The sequence below is a fragment of the Martes martes genome (assembly GCF_963455335.1).
Source record: "Martes martes genome assembly, chromosome: X".
Taxonomy (NCBI): Eukaryota; Metazoa; Chordata; class Mammalia; order Carnivora; family Mustelidae; genus Martes; species Martes martes.
Window position 1 is genome coordinate 61,810,619 of NC_137897.1, and position 22,101 is coordinate 61,832,719.

At 36.7% G+C, this 22,101-nt stretch overlaps 1 protein-coding gene across 1 annotated transcript; it reads left to right on the forward strand.

Annotated features, from left to right (window-relative positions):
* Nucleotides 1-636: 636 nt before the first annotated feature.
* Nucleotides 637-19,422, forward strand: P2RY10 (P2Y receptor family member 10; the record flags this gene model as incomplete). Its single annotated transcript, XM_080795618.1, has 2 exons — nt 637-767; nt 16,190-19,422. 2 exons carry the CDS (start codon nt 637-639, stop codon nt 17,214-17,216), a joined length of 1,158 nt encoding a protein of 385 aa, XP_080651744.1. The 3' UTR covers nt 17,217-19,422.
* Nucleotides 19,423-22,101: the final 2,679 nt, after the last annotated feature.

Genomic DNA, 22,101 nt, shown 5'->3' on the forward strand with positions numbered 1-22,101 from the left:
AATATTTATTTATTTATTTATTCATGCATTTAGTTTTTTTCATTCATTACTTCACTTATTCATTCAATAAACACAAAAAGTCTTTGTGCTAGACTAATTGGGAATACAGACATGAGTCAAAAATGATCTTTGCCCTCAATCAGTTTGCAGTATACACAGGGGATAAACCATCAACAAAAATAACTAACCTACACATTAAATTATGACCTTTGGGATTAGAGGTTGAGGGAAGAGCCTCCATGTGGAGGGAAGAATGTAGCAAAGGTGGTTTTACTGTTGTTAATTCTGTCTTAGATTTCTGAGGTTTCCTCACACTATGACCTCAGGCTTGAAGAAGTTGCAACTTTCTTGTTCTAAAGTAAACTCTCTTCATATTTTGCCTCAAAATCCTATCTTTCCATAGAGATTCTAGTGTGGCAGATAGACAGGGGTGTTTTGTTGGAAGGAGATAAGGTGAAGAACAGTGAAGAAGGCTAGTATGCAGTTATTATATGATTTTGTACAAACTTGGGCTCCATACCCTTTGAATTTCTCTGTACAAATGAAATAAAAATGAAATAAAACTTGAGTACTGTCATCTGCTCAAGGGACTTACCTTTGGTTTGTGCAAAAAAGGTTTCTGTGGTGAGACACTAAATGAACTCAACTTCCTCTTTCAACAACAAATTTGTCAGTTATCAGCAGGATCTGTGCCACCCGGAGTTAAGCTCTTTCACCCTCCGCTCCCTGCAAAGAAACAAGAGTGCTAATCCTGACAAGGCTCCAGGGTAAGTTATGGCCCATTATCTGGGAATTGATTGTTCCATGTGGGAAGATTGGTGGGGGCATGAAACTCCAGGATGGAGGAAGATGTGAGACCATTAACCAAATTTAAAATGGTCCCTGGTTTCTCTTTTCAGACTTCTTACAGCAGGATCAATGGTGATTGCCCTTGAGTCTAACTAGAGTACAACAAAGTCAGTTAATGCCATTAGTCACCGCCATTACTCAAGGAGCATAGAGTATGCCATGCAGCTCACTTTTTGATGAGGGCTCTTTGTTTCTCCATCAACCAGGGAAGATAGCAAAAAATGTTAATAATAAACAAATAGTTTTGTGAGATTTATTGGGACAACTTGGCATATTCAGCCAGAAAAAGAGTATTTGAATTTTTGCTCTCTATAATTTATCTAGTTTCATAATGAAGGAAAAGTTTGTGTATAAGCTTCTTGGTTTGGTAAGTTTAGTTTTTACATATACAGAAATAGTAAGTTCTTTCAGGGTAAAAGGAATCTGATCACAGATTTTGGAGCTGAAAGAGCTCTTAGATTCTTGGATTCAAATCCAACACAATACAGATGGGGAAATTGAGAGTCAATGAAGTAAAGACACTTGATTTCAGACAAATGTGAAAGTAAAGACAAGTGATTTAAGAGTGTGTTCAGAGGTGTTTATTGATCCTTTATAAGTTGCTTTGTTGACCCAAGTTTAGCCTTACTGGTTAGCAAAGCCCTAAAGAGGCACCTATCTTTCAAGTGATTATTTTTCTTATTACTCTGAGTACTAGCAACCTCTCTGGTTATGAGTCAAGATGACTGAGTCAAAAGGAAACTACTGTTGGGGAATCTTTAAAGGTGGGCTGTGCCGTGCCTATTGGTACCAAGATGATTCTGAATAAAACAATAAGCTTTGTTGTAATTTTGGTGGGGAGTAGTCACACTCCCAAAGATCCTGCCAGTGGGGAAATTTTTATTTTGATTGCTTAAATGGATGCAGGATGTCACTGCCATTTCTATTAATTAAGGAGTTTATCACTTATTGGTTGTGACACAGTAAAATTACACCACTGTAGGTGGTATGTTGATATACTGAGGTGGTAAATGACTGAACTGTACCAAGAATCAGGTAATGCATTCAGGTAATTGTCTTGGCATACAAAGGTTGAACATAGGTCCTTTTTAGTTAAAATCAGTTCCTATTGATACTTAACCAGGAAAGTCATTGAGTTCATGTTGTACAGATTGCTGAAACCCTGGCAGTGGTGGAGCATAAAGCTAAAAAATGAGTAAGCCTACTTCTGGGAGATTTGGGGTGGCTTTTCATGGCCAGTTGTGTTTAAGGTAAGTCAACTGATATCCTAATAGGGCAGTTTCTACCCTTCAGCCACAGTTCAAGCAAAGAGAACAGAGCTGTCTGTTGTGAAACAATTCTAAGAGTTCCAATAGTCAGGGCAATGACTGGTAGAGAGTCTGTGATTTATTATAAAACTTTTGGTCAAGAAGCCTGCTTACATCCAGATTCCTTTTGCAAGGAAGTTTTTTACCTAGTATTGGTCTGTATGTATCACAGACAGAGTAAGGAAGTATATGGATCAATAAACACAGAATCAAAAAGTTTTTGTCCTAGGGGCACCTGGGTGGCTCAGTGGGTTAAAGCCTCTACTTTCGGCTCAGGTCATGATCCCAGGGTCCTGGGATCGAGCCCCGCATTGGGCTCTCTGCTCCGCGGGGAGCCTGCTTCCCCCTCTCTCTCTGTCTGCCTCTCTGCCTACTTGTGATCTCTGTCTGTCAAATAAATAAATAAAAAAAAAAAGTTTTTGTCCTAGTTCAAGTTTTGTTAGTGGCTCACTGTATAGCCTCTGGTAAGTTGTTTTATTTTTGTAGACCTCCATATTCTCAACTGTAATAAGTGGGAGAGTTAGAATAGATAGTCTTTACTTTTCTTCGTAACAATGCAATGACTTGACTCTAGGCTCCTAGGACCTGAGAAGAGTTATGTATCATTAAGCAGTAAGTAATAGGGCTATAACATGAAAATATGACCAGAGGGGACTTTCTGGAAATATAATCTAGATCATAAGTGGAAACCAGTAAACTTTGTCGAGGCCATTATATTTCTTTCAGAATAATGTTATCGTGATAACTCAACTTTTAGATCACAGACAAGTTTTTTTTTTTTTTGTAAGTAATTTCCTTTTTTTTAAAATGAAAAACACAAACAACAAACAAGGGAAATAGCTCTGAAATCTGATTTCCACAATGACATTGTCACCCAATCACTATTTCTCAATCTTTTAAAACCAGAGTTGCCTTTGAGAAACCTAAAAATGTCACTACAAGGTTATTGTGGACTTGCTTCCCTAGGAGCCAGACCCTGGACTCCTTGAAAAACTTACCCATTACATTGACATTTTCTGAGCACTATGTGTTAAACAACTACAAAGATTTTATAGATCTGTACTTTCAATAGTTTGTATTATAGGAACAATGATTTTGATTCCAAAATATATTTACTGTAATAAAGAATGTTCTTTTTTCAAATAACACATGGTTTCCAGGCTTCCTCTTTAAGAATTATTATTTTAGCCATCTCTCACAACTATACATTTTGGGGGATTTTCTAAACGCAGAAAAGTACAGGATCCAACCAAAAACCTATGGAGATTACTTTCTGTACAAGTAAAGGGGAAATGAGCTAACATTTATTTAATGTCACTGTGTACCAGACATGAAAATAGGTCATTTCTTGTACATTTTCCATTTAATCTTTACAGCAATCTATGTTGCAAGGACTATGATCTTACTTTTATAAATGAGGAAACTGAAGCCCAGAGATATGAAAAATTTGCTTCAGGCTAGTCAGCTGATAAATGAGTTAAGATATGACCCCAGTCCTGCCTAAAGAACCTGATTCTTTCCACCTCCAAAATACTGCCCCAACTGCAAAAATGATATCTAATTAGGCCTCTTTCCTAAACGATTAAAAATCTAATAAAGATGCATGCAGGGAAATTAAATTCAAGCATTTAAGATTTTGTTTGTGAATAGTCTAATTGCTTTAATTCATTTTGGGGAGAAAAATAATTTTCACTTCCTCTTATTCATAGAAAAAATGTCTAGACTTACAGAATATATCCAAATCTTAGTGTTCTGATATCAAGTAGGTGATTTAGAGTTGATTCTAATCAATTCAGGAAATAACGGAGTTCCAAATTCCAGTTGTTCTTTTTCAGCTGTGATTGTGAGTGATTGAATGAAGGACTCCATGGTCATGGTCAGACTGGCTTAGGTAATACATGTGAGAATTTCATGGCTTAAAGAAAAAAAAAAGTTCAAGTTAAACAAATCAAGTTAGGTTTCCAAATGGCTTGTAAAAGTTGTCCCGTGGAGAGTGGGAGGGCACCCCTCAGAAAACTTTCCCTATTGATTTTCCCCTCTCCTCCAAAGATGACAACCCTACATACTGCCCTATTATCAAAGAAAATAAGAGAAGCAAATTTGGTAAACATGTTCACTTCATGTTATTAATGACTTAATAGTGAGGAGTGAAAAGAAGGGGAGGACTGAGAGAGTGAAGATTTGTAGAGTTGTATAGGAAAAGAGCAATCACCTTGATACCAGTAGCTTAGGTTTCACTCTCCTCACTCTGACACTTGCTAACTTTATGTCTTTGGGTAAATAAGGTCACACATTGGGCCTCAGTTTTCTGATCTGTGAGACAGAGATGATATTCTATGGCCTGATTATTCATAATACATACCTTTACTAAAGATTAACAGTAATTATATGTGTAATAATTGTTTGTAAAGTATAAATCAGTAGATGGGTTGAGATGGTGGTTGCTGCATTAATGATGACAGTGTCAGTGCTGATAGTATTATTTAGAGGCAGTGTTTGAAAGTGGCTATGCCCATAAAATCATAGCAAGTTAGGGCTGGAAAGGAGTTAAAAATCATCTAGTTCAAACTGTCTTATTTTAATAATGAGGCAAATGAAAACCACACAAGGGAAGAAGCTTAGCAGAACAACACAAAGAACAATCTAATAGTTACTAGAATCTAAATGTCTTAGCTCCAAATCCAGTACTCTTTTCAATATATCCTACTGTTTTTAAGTCTTCTCCAACCTACAGCAAATATTGAGCTCACTACTGTTATAAAGAAATTGTCCCAGCACTCTATTTACAGATCTGTTATGGTTTGGGTTCATAGGCAAAACTCCCTGAAGATCCTTGGTTTTGATGCAATCCTACACTGACACTTGGTGGGCAGTCATTTGCCATATATGTAAACATATAAAATTACTAGAACTAGAACTGAGAATAGCTTCATCTTTGATGAACACTCTTATCCACAGAAATGTCACTTTAAAATAAATTTTTATTTGTGCAAAAAGTTGTTTGTATCAGAAGAGTTTTAGTGTTCTCTGTTCATAAACAACCTTATTACAATGGAAATTATAATAGCTGACTTTGAGAAAGAAAGTTAATTCTGCTGAGCCTCCATTTTCTGATCTGTAAAAAGAGTATAATAGCAATTTCCTCAGAGCTCTTACAAGGATTAAAGGTAATATATGAATAACACTTGGACAGTGGCTGACAGGATGCATGTGGAAACTTCTTGGACTTAACTGTTCACTGAAACTTAGAAGTCTGGTACAAATTCCAATGACATGGTAATATAATTTCACATTGGTTGTCCCTTTGTAAAATCACAGCATTTAGGCATTGGGAAGCAAAGCTACCTTGGGTTAGATGTTATTGGTACCTCCCAAGTTTTTGGACTCAGCTCCACTGAGTTAAATTTAAATACATGGCATACTTTTATTTTCTGTGAAAAAAAAAATTGTTATTTCCATAAAGTTAAAGATTAATGACCACATTCCTACTTTTGATTTTGGGGTTCCTGTTAGATTTTAAATAAAAATCTAGGGTGGTATGCTTTGGAATTCTTAGGCATCCAGATTTATTAGACTCCAGCCTTATTATCCTTGCCTTGAACATATATTCAGTAGCAGAGGAAACTATGACTGTTGATTGTGAGAGTAGCTCATGGTAAAGATATTAGAAATAAAGCTGCCTAAAGCTCAACCAATATGTGCTTATTCTCCATATTCTTGTCTTTACAAATTAATGTATATGAACTGAACACTTACCACATGCCTAACCTTCTGCTAAGCAAAGTGAGGAATATAAAAGTCTAAGTCCTCTGTCAGAGAGACTACATTTTATACGGAGGCTATAAGTCCATATAAAAGTGCCATGCGTGTACAAAGAAGGAGATAGTCATAATAGGGTTTCCCAGGTTAAGGAAAAGATGAAAGTTGAGAGAGAACCCTGAGAAAGAGTAAAATATTGGCTTCTGACAGGATCTAGGAAGAACCTTCCCTTTTGGGGTTGGCTCCTGTCATCAGGTCCCTCTTGCAAAAGAAGAGGCATCTCCTATCATGGTCCTGGCCTTTGGTGTAAGCAATAGGTAACCTGGACTGGAATGACCAAGAGGCATTTATTTCTATAAGGGTGGTGTTAGAGGCACATGACATTCTGCTCTTATCTCTACCTAGGTGGCTCACATCTGCAGAGCTAAGGGCTGAAATATATGCTGAGGATGTGGTACTTTCACAGGTTATAATTTTGCCTGGACATTATTGTCAGTATGCTTTTGGTTAGCTGAGTTGAGTGTACAACAATGAAATTAAGTCCTTGTAATTAATCCCTACATGGGCCAGTTAAAATTAATTCTTTTAAGAGTGTTGTATGTTTAGCCTTGTTCTAGAGTGAGAGAGAAAGAAATAAAGAAATTTGGAGTATAACCTCTGACCTCATAATCTAATGTAGAGAGATCCATATATAGTTAAACAATATGAGTTGTCATAAAGCAGAGTATTTTTTCAGTTAAAGATATTTACTGAATTACTATTTGCCAATCATTCTGTTAGATTCTAGTGATTTAAAAATGAGTGAGATGTGGTTTTTGCCTTCAAAGTGCTCATAGTTTAGTTAGAAATATGGATATAAATGGAAACATTTGATATAATGCAGTGAGTGTATTGTTAAAGGAATTCCTATAGTGACATGGGAGCCCCAACTTGCATTTTTAATACATCATTTTGACAGCAGAGTAGATAATAGATTTTAACAAGGCAGTCTTCAAGGGAAATGGATCAGTTAGTGAGTGTTTCAATAACTCAGAGAGGGAAGAGAGAGTGTGACAGTGAGGGAGGGAGAGAAAACATGGTTAATTGAATGAGAGAGTAGGAGTCTAAGATTATTCTAAGAAGTCTGGTGGATAGTGGCAGATAAGTAAAACGTCAGGGAATAAGCCATTAATGTAGGTGATGTTACTCAGCATGAAGATGATGAATAAGAAGAGAAGATGCAGACCCAGGGAAAACAAATATTTAAAGGGTGTGAAAAAATAAAAGGAACCATGAGAGAAACTCAGTATAAATGGACAAATAGCTAAGAGGTGAATTAAGAAATTCTTGTTTGAAAGCCAAAGGAAGAGAACTTTGCAAAAAGATGGAAGTGGTCAGACTGTGTCCAGGGCAGCTAAGAAGCCCTGCATGATTTAGCAACATGATGGCCACTTGTCACTTTTGCTAACAGTTTCAGTGAGGTTGTAAGGGTATATAAACCACCTTGAAGGGCATAAAGAATAGAGAGTGAAGAAAAGGAAACATTCAGTGTAACAAGTATTTTGAGTAATGTATAGAATTGTTGATTCACTATATTGTACACCAGAAACTAATATAACACTGTCTGTTAACTATATTGGAATTAAAATTAAAAATTAATAAAAAATAAAAAGAAACAGGGGACGCCTGGGTGGCTCAGTTGGTTAAGCGGCTGCCTTCGGCTCAGGTCATGATCCCAGTGTCCTGGGATCGAGTCCCACATCGGGCTCCTTGCTCGGCGGGGAGCCTGCTTCTCCGTCTGCCTCTGCCTACCACTCTCTGCCTGTGCTCACTCGCTCTCTCTAACAAATAAATAAATTTAAAAAAATTAAAAAAAATAAAAAATAAAAAGAAACAACAGAATAAAGTGCAAAGACATAGAATAAGATGAATGCACAAGAGAAGAATTATTTTTGAGTTTGGTGAGACTTGATGAAAAAGGTCCAACTGAGAAAGGAGAAGAGCATGATGACCTAGAGAAAAGGGAACAATTAATAAAAGAGGATCCTGAGAGATATAAAATGAATTAAGAGCATGGGAATTCATCTTGAGCAACAGGAAAGGCAGTTGTGTTGGGAAGTAAGAAAGATGTAGCTATACTTAAGATTATTTGTGTTGGGGGGAGACAATAGATGAAATTGAGTTGCTTCTCACCCAATAACCTAAATTTTCTCTGTGATTTGAGAAGTTAAGACTTTCTGCTGAAGAGTTAGTTGGTGGGAATGCAAACTGGGGCAGCCACTCTGGATAACAGTATGGAGGTTTCTCAAAAAGTTATAAATTGAACTACTGTATGACCCAGCAATTGAATTACTAGGAATTTACCCAAAGAATACAAAAATACTAATTCAAAGGGATACAGGCATCCAGATATTTACAGCAGCATTATCTACCATAGCCAAATTATGGAAACAGTGCAAACATCCATCAACTCATGGATGGATAAAGATGTGATACACACACACACACACACGCACACACACACACTATGGGATATTAGTCAGCTATAAAAAAGAATGAAATCATGCCATTTACAATGACATGGATGGAGCTAGAGAGTATAATGCTAAGCAAAATAAATTAGTCAGAGAAAGACAAATACAATATGATTTCACTCATATGTTGAATTTAAGAAAGAAAACAAATGAACAAAGGCAACAAAAGAGAGACAAATCAAGAAACAGACTTAACTATAGAAAACAAAGTGATGGTTACTAGAATGGAGGTGGGTGGGGAGATGAATAAAGTAGACGATGGGGATTAAGGAAACAGGTGGTGGGTATTGGGGAGGGCACGTATTGCATGGAGCACTGGGTGTGGTGCAAAAACAATGAATACTGTTACACTGAAAAGAAATATAAATAAATAAATAAATAAATAAATAAAGGAGTGCACTTTGTGTGATGAGCACTGTGTGTTATATGGAAGTGTTGAATTACTATATTGTACACCTGAAACTAATGCTATATTTTATGTTAACTAACTAAAGTTTAAATAAAAACTTAAAAAACACTCTCTGCCAAGAAAGGTGGGGGGTGGCAGAGTAGGAGAGAAAAAGCTTCAGTGAGTTATAAAGGTGCTGAATAGCCACCATGAAAATGGAAAAACATAATGGAGCAAAAAAAAAATATCATAGGCTAGATATCATAAATTTCTAGTGTTGTCATTCCAAATAAGGCCTAGTATTTTTAATAGGATCATTCAGCAGTTTGGATAGTAAGAAAGAAAATGAATTGTGGACTTGATCTGGGATTAAGGCATTGCTAGTCTGGTACAGCAGAAGAATGATGAACAAGGAAGTTGAGGTTTCATGTGTGAGAGTAGTTGGTTTAACCATTTACTATAGGCGGAGTAAGGGAGGAAGTAGGATAAGGATGGGTGCTGGGTTGGACCATCAGAATTGGAGGGATTTACATACTCGAAGTCTCTGGGAGTGTATGATGCCAGCTAGTATGGTGAAACTTAATTATAATGTTAGAGAGTCAAGAATTGATGAGGTTTGGCAAAGAGTACAAATTTGAAAAATCCTGTATTAAGGGTAATCTGAAAGGGCTTTGAAAAAGTGCAAAACTGTGATATCTTTTTATAAATTTTCACACATTCTATAACTGAGTGTGTCTTTGATTCCTCAGTCAAACGGTGTTCCAAACTGGCTATTTGCAAACATGATTTTTACTTTAAATTCTATTATTCCTGCCTTGCCAAGTTTGTTGTTGTTGTTGTTACCTCAACTGTTGCACCAGTAGGGTAACCAAGTGTGCTGTTTCCTTGGATTTTCATAGTTTTAGCACTGAAAATTCTATGTCTCAGGAAACCCTCAGTCTTAGGCAAACAAAACTGTTAGTCACTCTACAAACTCCCAGCTGATACGGACTTCCTGTCTTATGTCCCATCTTTCCAATCCATCTTCTACACTTCTGCCAGAGAGATTGTTTTAAAACCTCAGCATGGTAATATGACATATCTTGCTGGAATCCTTCAATGATTCCCCCTAAAGCCCTCCATGCCTGGGCTGCATCTACTTTTTAAGTTTCTTTTTCCTTTTGCTACCTTCTCCCATTCTTACTTCTCATTCCATCTTCCCCAGCATCTCCCTCTGTTTTCCAGCTATACTAGAACACCTACTATTGCTTTTTATAGGTCATTTATTAACCTCAGGATATCTGAATGCTCTCTATTCATTGCTGTCATTCTTCTACTCTTTCTTCTCTGGTAACCTGCCCACCCAAACTGCTTGTTGAAAATGGATTTACCTTTAAGTTGAACTTCCAATCCTCCTCTTTTGTGCAGTATTCATTTCTACTCCCATAGAAACTTCATTATCTCTTTCATAGCAGGTTTTAAAAATCTGTTATGGGTAATTTTTCTTATGTCTATCCCTCTTAAAAAACTATAAACATTTTGAGGACAACAATCATGCATTATCCTTCTATGAAATTTCCCACCTCACTCCAACATTCTTGCAATCGACATACTGGATACATGTAGCATAATTTTAATTTACTGCATGAAATCATGATCCACTGAATCCCAGATGAATGGCATTGGTAATACTCAGTGCAGGTTTTCTTGAAAAGATGAAACTTGACCAAAACTTTAAAGGGTTATTAGGATTTAAATTCAATAGTGTATACTTCAGGCAAAGTAAGTTAACTTTATCTCTTCCTCAGACACCATTTCTATTTTTCTTTCCAACCCTGTCCCTACAGGGAGCAATAAGAAAATGCAGATGGCTTGGAACAAGTGCCATCTCTTCTGGATTGAGGTGTTTTATATTTCAGAATTCAATAGAAGCAGACTGACATTGCAAAAAGAGTATTAAGAAGCCCACAATTCTGACTTCTGGTCTTATTTCAATTATGTTCTTCCTAGGTGACCTTGAACAAGGTATTTAATTGTTCATGAATGCATCTTTTTGTCAGTTAAACACTATGGTGGGGTTGTTACTGGTATTGTCTCACTTACCTTAGAGGGATGATGCTATGATAATATGAGGATTTCTTATCACTTATGCTATTTACCATGGTTCTTGTCGTGCACTGATTATGATGTTGGAGATTTTAAAAATATTTCCCCCACCAGACCAGAAGCTTCTCGGGGACAGATATTATGGCAGATAGTTCTGTATTTGCTATAGGGCCTAGCACAGAGTTTATAAGATTGAATGTATTAAATATATGTTGATTAAGGCAGCCTGAGTCTTCAAAAAGCCATGGGAAATAAAAACCTAAATAGAGTTATCTTTTCCTTTATGCTTACTTTTAATGTGTGGAGAGCTTTGGTGACTAGAGATGGAACATTTTCACTCTCATTTCAGTTCCTATGCATGGGCAAGTAAGAAGTTATTTGCTGATGAGATGAAGCAGTTTTACCCTCTGCACAATGGCAGCCAAGAAAAATAAAGGGTTGAGTGCTCTTAGAAGTAGACAACAAGGACTAGCTTCTTCATGAAGTCCAGATAATAGTCTTAATGATACTCTGAGACTTTGAAAGGTGCTGGTTTCTACCCATAGGATATGTCTGACCACTTGTTATTTCTAAATTAATTATTTTGCATTTTTCTCAAGCTTCTACAGGTATGAATTCTCTAAGTTGAAAAGGGTAGGTGTAAGGAATATTGATGATAATAACCCAAATAAGGAGACAACATCATAGGGAAATAGCAAGCAGAAGCAATGTATTAGTTAACATATCCAAGTTTGCATTTTTGTTTAATGCTTCCAAACAGGGACTTTAAACTATTGTCTACAGTTCAATCCATCATGCAAATTCTCCATGAGTGCTTCTTAAGTAGCAGGCTGTCCTAGCTATATGGTGATTAACATAACATATCTTGTTTTGACACTAATGAATCTAATGGCACAATGGGTGAAAAAGCTAACAGACAAGTAAACAAACATTTAAATTACAAATGTTGATGTTATGAAGGAAGGGACAGAGCATGAGAGTATATAATGACGTGCAGGTTTACCTAGATAGTACTGGCAGTGAAGGTCTTTCTGACCTGCAAACTGAGATTAAAAGGAACCATACATGTGAAGATCTGGAGGGAGATAACTTCAGACAGAGAAGAAATGTGCAGAGGCCTTTGCCAGGAAAAAAATAATGGCTTGGTCTAGGAACTGAAAACATCTCAGTGTAGTTGAAACATAGAGAATGAGGAAGAAAATGGAATGGAATGAGTGATGTTGAAGGACACAGGAGATATGGTGAAAAGTTTGGCCTTCGTATAGTAGAGAGCCAGCAAAGGATTTTAGGGAGGAGAATGACATATTTCAAAGAAAGTTTATTTGGACTACAGTATAGAAAGTGTTAGAAAGAGTTAATAAGTGCCACAACAAAAGTAAGAAAGTATGGAAACAAGCATAGATTCCAATTCTAGCATACTACCTCTACACAAAGCAAGTTTTGTGACTTTGCAACTTATTTAATTTATTTAATTTTTTTAAAATTTATTTAATTTTTTTTTGGTCTCAGTTTCCTCACCAGTGATATGGAGATAATCATAGCACCGCTATGAGGATTAATGAGATAATACATGAAGAGTGCTTAGCCTGTAAATAAATGGTAGCCCTCAATAAATGGTAGTGAAAATTAATGTTAGTGTTAGACATAGTATGAGGAATGGACTACAGGGGTTATGACTGGAGTATGGAAAGTATGGTAAATTAATCTGTTTCAGTAGTCAAGAAGAAAGGTGACAGTGGCCTATGTTAGGATGGCAGCAGTAGAAATATATTTGGATTGGAGAGATATTTCAAAGGGAGAACCACCTGGTTTCTGACTGGATACGGAGGAAACGTAGTGATAGGAGTTAGCTACATCCCCACTTTTCAGCTTAAGTGTCTGGGAGGAGAGTCGTAACACTTACTGAGAAGGGAGATCAGACTCAGGAGTGAGTCACCAATCTTACACATTTTTTGAGACAGGAACCAAAGATATATCTAGGTTAACGGGGAGAAAAATTGGCAACATAGGTGGCACAAGCCAACTAGAAATAGTCAACAACAGAGAGAGAAACAGACAGTGGCAGAAGCAAAGACAGAGAAGGAACATACTCCAACATTAGCCCTTCTATTCAGTATTTTTCTATTAGTGGCTTCTTAGGTTGTTTTCCTTTCTTAAATTTCAGAAATGTCACAGATTTTCCACAGCAAGCTAAATATTTCCTGAGAGAGCTTATATTTCTTTTTTTTTATTATGTTATGTTAATTACCATACAGTACATCATTAGTTTTTGATGTAGTGTCCCATGATTGTTTGTGTATAACACCCAGGGCTCCATGAGAGTTTATATTTCTGCCCTACCCAAACCAAATTCCCTGAGCTTCACCCTACCATGGGAATTTTACATTTAATTGTCACAGAATTTGGCACCAGATTTGGCAAAACCATCCTATCTTCCCTTCAGTCTGGAGAAGAGATTTTGGAAAGTGGATCATGCAAATCTCTAAGCTCACAATAAAACTGTGAATTGCAGAGGCATAACCTCCCCACTCCCCCACCCACACAAAAGGTCTGAACTTGATCTCTAGCTTGCTGTTCTGGCTTAATTGGTTTCTGTTATTTAACACATGGGTGTGGATGGAACATCTCTCTTTAGTAAGTGAAACTTTCTACACCAGTGAAACAGGAACAAATACCCATGTCTGTATAGTACAAAAGTGGAAGTGTGATTTGGGTGGGTGTGAGATGTTCTCAGGTCTTGAAATTGTAGTGCACTTGATGAATCTTTCCTTGGTGTCTCAGTTTTTGCATGGATAATAGATAATAGTAGAAAAAATGTCAATAATGAAGTGGGTGTTGAGGAGCGATGGGTGATATTTGTAGGGACAGGTATTTAGTTATATTATAATAACCTAATTAGAGTAATTCTAGTGTTATAAGATTATAAGATCCAACTATGGGATTAGAAATGTTCTTCTATAATGTGTCCCCAGATGTCATGAGCCTCATTCTATTAAGTAGTCCCTCCTAAGTGGAGAGAAGAAAGCGGCGTAGTGGAAATCTCATAGACTTTGGAGAAAATAAGGGATAATAATATATCCCATTTTTATTATTTTCTAGGTTTGTTACCCCAGAAAATTTACTGCATCTCTCTGAACCTCAGTTACCTCATCTGCAATACAAGAGTAATAATAATAGTACCTGCTTCTGATGATGGCTATAAAAATGAAATTGGATAATGCATGTGAAAAATTTCATTGCAGATTCTGGGGTACATTGCTGATAGTCACACCATGATAATTATTTACTCTTTTCACTTGTGAACAACCCTTCGCCTTCTATTCAAAGTCATACATACATAAACAAGATGACTGCATGACTTTTTAGGATGTATCACAAGTCAAGTAGCAAGGATGAAATATTAGGGGAGAGAAAGTGAAAGTACCCTTTAGAATAATGGTAGTTCACAATGTTGGCATTTTTATATGTGAACTAATCATTTGGGGTTCTGCTTTTATTTTTTATTTTTATTTTTTTTAAAGATTTTATTTATTTATTTCACAGACAGAGATCACAAGTAGGCAGAGAGGCAGGCAGAGAGAGAGGGAGAAGCAGGCTCCCCGCGGAGCAGAGAGCCCGATGTGGGGCTCGATCCCAGGACTCCGGGATCATGACCTGAGCCGAAGGCAGAGGCTTTAACCCACTGAGCCACCCAGGCGCCCTGGGGGGTTCCACTTTTAATCCACATTTCTATTCCCTGGAATAGGACTTAAAACACGATATAGGAAGTCATTCTGTTACTTATGAGGAGAATTTAAAAGCAAAACACTCCTGTGTTTTGTAAATGTACTTAAAACAAAATAAAACAAAAGAGAAACAATTAAGACAACAAAAATGTTATTTAACCTAAAAAACAACTTCACCACTTTTTACCACTTCTAGCCCTAAATTCAGTAAACACGCTTGCAACATAAACAGAAGCTATGTTTGTAAAAATTTGTTTTGGGGAGGAAAAAATTTGTTTTGGGGAGGGTGTTTATAAGGATTAGGTATCTTTTACTCCCATTTGAAGTCCCAGATCTTCTGTTTTGTAGCTTTGGGGCCTTAATAAACCTCCCTTTTGGCCTTACTTCTATGTATTATATGAAGGCTGAATTAAATGATCTTTTAAAGGTTCTTTCCAGTCTAAAATTCTACAAGAGTGTTAAACTAAAATGAAATTGTTGCTCTCTTTTACTTGCAGGCAACCTGTGTAAATCTATGACCAGAACTTGAGAAGCCCTAAAGATTACTTTATATTCCCCATGTCCTATATTTATTACATAATAAAAAACACACTAAAGCATAAAATAAGATTAAGGACATTCACATTTTTTTCTTCTTATGATGACTATTTTATTTTATTATTTTTTATAAAGATTTTATTTATTTGACAGAAATCACTAGTAGGCAGAGAGGCAGGCAGAGAGAGAGGAAGGGAATGATGACTATTTTAATGAAAAAATGTATTAAGCTTTAAATTGTTTCCAAAAATGATTTTGTGGCTATTTTACTGTTTCCCTAATCAATGCTTACTGTGTCCAATGGATAATCTACCATGTCCATGATGTCATACCAGTACAGAATTCTTAGCAAGAAAATTAGTCTCTTCCCTTTCAGATCACTAAAGGGAATTCCTAGTTCAGATTCTGAATTTGTGTATTAATGATCCTTTTCACATAAATTGGAATAAGACCTAAGCCGAGAGAGAACGACAATATGCATGAGAACCACTTATGCTATTGTGATAAAATGTTAAGAAGATAGGGTTCCCAAGTCCTGAAACTCAGCTAGCATACTAGTAATGTAGGCTAAAGATGCAGGGCCATTTTTCAAGTGCTGTAGTACCAAGGTAGGAAGTCAGAACCTAAAAGAGAAGAAAGGGGATGTAAAAGGCGAGGCTGGATTTCTATCGTTGCAATTGTTAATGAACAGGGTTTGGGGCAGGAAAAATTTGGGTGCAAAAGGAAGACTGCAATGCCATACCCTTTTTGTTGTGGTAAGAAAAAGAAACTGAGTATTTCAGGACATCCTTCCCTATATGACACAACTTAGACAATTTGGGAGGGCAGTTTGAAGATAGCGCCATGGTTTCCTGATTCATTGGGTGGCCTTGGATCAGTAGTAGATATTCTTTAAGCATCTGCCAATTCATCTGAACACAGGTCTTTTCTAAATCTGATAATCTGCCTCTTGAAGTATAAAAAGGAATCTGGATTTGGCTATAGAACTGGTTAGTCATTATACTCTTTTTTTCTTTGATCAAGCAGGAATTATAACTCCACTGCTTACCTTGATGAGTATACTGAAATATTCAAGATGGATAGCAACAGTACCAGCAATGACTGCAGTGCTACTAATGTGACATTTCAGAACTCCCTCTATGCAGGCACCTACATCCTCATATTCATCCCTGGTCTTCTGGCCAACAGTGCAGCCTTGTGGGTTCTGTGCCGCTTCATCAGCAAAAAAAATAAAGCCATCATTTTCATGATCAACCTCTCCGTGGCTGATCTTGCTCATGTACTGTCCTTACCCCTCCGGATTTACTATTACATCAGCCACCACTGGCCCTTCCAGAAGGCCCTTTGCCTGCTGTGCTTCTACCTGAAGTATCTCAACATGTATGCAAGCATTTGTTTCCTGACGTGCATCAGCCTTCAGAGATGTTTCTTTCTCCTCAAGCCCTTTAGGGCCAGAAACTGGAAACGTAGGTATGATGTGGGCATCAGTGCTGCCATCTGGATCATCGTGGGAACAGCCTGCTTGCCATTTCCCCTTCTGAGAAGCACCTACTTAGGCAACAAAACTGAGTCCTGTTTTGCTGATCTTGGTTATAAGAAAATGAATGCAGTGGCTTTGGTTGGAATGATTACAGTTGCTGAGCTGGCAGGATTTGTTGTCCCAGTGGTAATCATCGCATGGTGTACTTGGAAAACTATTATATCCCTGAGACAGCCACCAGTGGCTTTCCAAGGAATCAGTGAGCGGCAGAAAGCACTGCGGATGGTTTTTATGTGTGCTGCAGTCTTTTTCATCTGCTTCACTCCTTACCATATTAACTTTATTTTTTACACTATGGTGAAGGAAACCATCATTAGTAGTTGTCCCATTGTCCAAAGCACACTTTATTTCCACCCTTTTTGTCTGTGTCTTGCCAGTCTCTGCTGTCTTTTGGATCCAATTCTCTATTATTTCATGGCCTCAGAGTTCCGTGACCAGCTATCTCGCCATGGAAGCTCTGTGATCCGTTCCCGCCTTATGAGCAGAGAGAGTGGTTCATCAATGGTTAGCTAAACATAAAATAACTCTTCAATTATGAATTTAACTATGTTTCCTAGCTTTTCCCAAAGGCCAGAATGACCAGACAATTTGTTTAATGGAAATTTAGGAACAATGGAAGTCTTGTTGTGTAATAGTTGTGGTCACAGGGATGTAATGGGGCTGACAGTGTGTGAAAAATGTGGGAGAGGTAGGGAAGATAAAATTTGCCAGTTTCCTCTTTGAAATTCAAGATACTTTCTTAAGAGACCTAGCTCAAATTTTACAGATGTTTTCAATCTAATGAAAATTAGATATTTTATCTTAAACATTTCTTTAGTAAATATATTGTTAATAAGATACAATAAATACATGATTCTTTTCCCAAACTGTAAATCTCTTTTATATGAAGACTTTTAATTGTGAATGAGAACAAAATTCTTCAGTTTTTCTAAGAAATATATGCACAGGTAAGGGGGAGTGACAATTGAAATAGTGTATGCATAAATTTCAGGGCCATAAACCTAATACTGAATAAAGGGCATGGAAATTTTTCCATTCACTGAAAATATATTGGATGCCTATTATATTCTGGGTTATCAATTTCTTAGGTACTGTCACAATATAGCAAGCATCTCATCTGACCCTTCTAATAAACTTGTGGAAATTTCCAATACAAATGAGTAAGTAGAACCTCAGAAAGGGAAGTAACTTGCCTGAGGATAAACAGTGGTGAGGTAAAATTAGTTCTGTATATACCGCATATGCTTAAATTGTTCCCTCTATTTGTGTTGTTACTTTTACTAAGTCAATGTTAAACTGGAGTTAAATGGTAAAGACACAGACCAAATCTAAGCTGCATCAGATTAGGCCATTTCTACACAATTTGCTGGAGACTATGTGAAAAGTCTTGGTTATGGGAATGGCAGATCAAACTTCTGGCTACAAAGTATCAAATGATAAATAGATAGTTTTAATTTTGTTTTGTTTGTAATACTGTCCCAATCTACAGTTTAATGATTAGGGATATAGGAGACCCACATTGTTCATGATGTCTTACCAAATATATTTTAGGGCTTAATGTAGGTCATGCAGAACCCATAAATAGATGAAAGAAAGAAGGCTATAGAGCTGACAGATGTAGAAGTTCCTTACATATTTTGGATATTAACCCTTTATTGGATATATCATTGCAAATATTTTCTCCCATTCAGTAGGCTGCTTTTTTTGTTTTATTGTTTGTCTCCTTCACTGTGCAAAATCTTTTATTCTGATGTAGTCCTAAGAGTTTATTTTTGTTGTTGTTGTTTCTCTTGACTTAGTTGACATATCTAATGTTGCTATGGAGAGGGCCACAAAAAAAAATTGGAGAAATGAACATTCTGTGAAATTTAGATTTTTTTGGAGTTTGCCCAAATTCTTTCTTTTTGAACATTGACAAATTTGTGTTTAATAAGAAAGTTCTGTCAGTAGAGCTCACAGAATTTCATTAGAAACAGAAAACATTATCACATCATAAATGAATGGGAGAAAAACGTGTGTCCTTCTGGCAATCTCTTTATCTTCGTTTTTCTAGGGGTTATATCTATTATTTCAGAGCCATTATAGAGGATTTGAATATAGGCAATCCTCAGCTTTTCAGTTTGGTATTTATGAAACTCAATACATCACTTTCAACACTTATGCTTGAAATTTAAATAGTGTAGACACTTTGCATGCAGGAAGGAGAAAGGAAGTGGTTTTCTTCAGAATATCCATTTGAACAGTCTGGCTGAGGAGAAGGAAGGAGGGAAAACTAAAACAGAGAAATTAAAAGAAAGAAGAACAAGGCTTCTAGGGAGCAAAAGAATTCTGTAATTATTAATTAATGAAACTGGTTTTCTTGTGCTTTATTAACCTGCATCTGAAAGCACTGCTTAAAGAAGTTTTCCAGATGTGTTTGGAGTTAATGGAAGCATTATCAGGATGACTGTCTAGATGCCTCACTCAAAGAATTTAATTTTGAAAGAAAACTATTTAGAACTACACATACTGCTGTTTGCAGAGGAAAGGTATTTCAGTTCTAAATACTCATGCCTACTTTGAAATTGCTGCCTAGAGGTAGTGGTTTGAACACAGGAATTGTATATTAGTGGGCCAATTAATATATGTACCTTCCATCTGGCCACGATTAAAGTGGAATCTTTGGGTTTTTTTGACATATGAATTTCTATTGTAATGAGAGAGAAAAATATAACATCGAAGCAAGTAATGGTTGGTTCTTGAATTTTATTAAAGGCTGGGATGTCTTATACAATGCTGGCAGAAAGATGACAATATTTGATCTTATGAGATAACACCTTAGTAAATTGGTGAGATTGCTTTAAGTTATTACAATGAACAACAATTTTAACACTTATCTGTATGCTTCCTACAGAGACATGATGCAAGACAAATAAGACAGGAAAATGTATCTTCTTGAATCAGCTTTTCGAAAAGTCACCAAAAAAAATTTTTTTTACCAAAAAAATTTTTATATATTTACCTCCATATCTCTGCAAGATACTTGTCAAAATCCACTTAGATACCCTTTGATATCATTCAGAATCGTATAATACTGATAAAAGATTCCTTAACCTGATAGCTTTAATAAAAAGAAGGAAGAAGTTTTGAGAGAGAAAATAACTTTGTACAACAATCTATATGATCTTAAGTGCAGTTAATGCATGTTTGGCTATACTGTTCACTTTTACAAGGCTTTATATACTAGTGCAGAGTACAGATATAACACTTATCGTAGCTTATATGAATTATTCTTATGTAGCATGTGGTCATTTCTATAAAAATGTTAAGCATAATACTCTTATTTGAAAATTTAACTTCCCTACTATAAAATTGCTACTGTAAGTAAATCTGTTTTTCCTTACATTATTTTGCACATTTTACAGGACTATAACCCACCATAAAAGTAAAGCTAGTGCTTATAATACAAACTTAAAACTACATTCTGCTTTTAAGTAGTAAGTACTTTAGGTGTCATAGTAACTCTTTAGACCAAATACTAAGGCTTTAGGTGCATTACAAATTCAATATGTAATTACAAGTAAAAGTATGCTATTATCCTCTAAGGCTCTGAAAGAGTTAATTGATCTCCCGGGGTTCAAAATTTACCACACATGAATAATTAAGATATTTTGAGAATTTTCAATGTATGAAATTGATAAAGTGGAAAGAGAACAACTGGTTTACAGAAACTCAACTTCAAATTGGCTATTATAGGGAAAGGAAATAGCAAAATTCCACTAGCTATTATTATAGACTAGCAGGTTTCCTGACCAAGGACATATCAAATCTAGAGCTATATATAGAATACTTTTCTATGGGGAAAACAAAGACAAAAATTAAAAACTAAACACTAGCAGTGTGACCCCTTTACATTTGAAAATGAGAGGGAAACCACATGAAGGTGGGTAAGGAAAGTTGAGATGCAATCTCACCATAAACTCTTGCCCTGATTCACTGATCCACAATTGGTGGGTGGGGGGTGGAGGGAGATTAAAAATCTGGAACTTCAACTTGAGGAGCAAAGTGTTTATACCCAATATTGGGCACCCCAGTTTTTAAGACTGATATATGAGAGACAAACCTCAAAAACATCTGGCTTTGAAGACCAGCAAGCCTCAACAACATGAAACCCATGGGGCTGTGGCAAACTGAGAAACAGCTCTTAAAGCCCTCCTTTGCAGTCACCCATTTTAGGGCTCAGTCCAAAGCAGCCCCTTGAAAACTGCCTAGACTTTATGTGAAAGAGATTTCTTTGTAAATTTTAGAACATTGGTGTGAGGGTCAGGTATCTGTTGAAATACTCTTAATACTCTTTAGGGACAGAGGCAAGCAGACAACATCTTCCTGCTCTTTCTCACTGCTAAAGTTAGCAGGCACCATCTTTTTTTTTTTTTAATTCTTACTTTTCTTATTTTCCTTTCCTTTTTATTTTTATGTTTCCATTTTTCCTTTTTTTCCCCTTTTTACAGCAGTTTCTACGTTTGTATTCCTTTACCTCACTGCAGCCAGTGGAAACAACTTTTTCATTCTCCCTCTGTCACACTCCAGAGCACTAATATCTTCTGGAAGAAAGCTTCCACACATATCTTGTGCCCAAGTTTTTACATTTGGTGAGCTGACTTTTGTGGCTGTTGCCTAAGAGATGTCTCTTGATCACCTGACTCTGGAGAGCCATGGGGCTTGCAATTTTAAGTCCCTTGGGACTGTAACAATTGGAGAGGCAGTTTGTGGTATACTACCACTACCAGGGAACTGCACAGGTTGTCAGGTTGAAATACACACTAAGTCTTTCTGAGAAAGAGGACTCTTTGGGTGTGATCTTTACACTGCCCTGCCTTGCTCCAGCTCATTGGTATCTTACATAAAGGAGTTTACACCTTTTCTGGTGCCATGATTTTTGTGGCTGCTGCCAGAGGACACCTCTACATTACCTGGCTCTAGTGGCTAGCAGGGATTACACTCTCTAGTCTCACAGAACTGTATCCAATGGAGGAAATGTTCTTTAACAGCTACTACCCTGAGGGCACAGAAAGGACAACAGATCCAAGACCTTACTCTTTCAGTGAAAGAGGTTTAATTAGCTTATTATCATAAGCTAACATCAGGTTTCTTTTTTTTTCTTTAAGATTTTATTTATTTATTTGACAGACAGAGATCACAAGTAGGCAGAGAGGCAGGCAGAAAGAGAGAGATAGGAGGAAGCAGGCTCCCTGCTGAGCAGAGAGCCCGATGCGGGGCTCAATCCCAGGACCTGGAGATCATGACCTGAGTCAAAGGCAGAGGCCTAACCTACTGAGCCACCCAGGTGCCCCTAATATCAGGTTTCTAATGAAGCATATATCTAAGGCCTGACTGTAAGCCTTTCTTGAGAACTTAG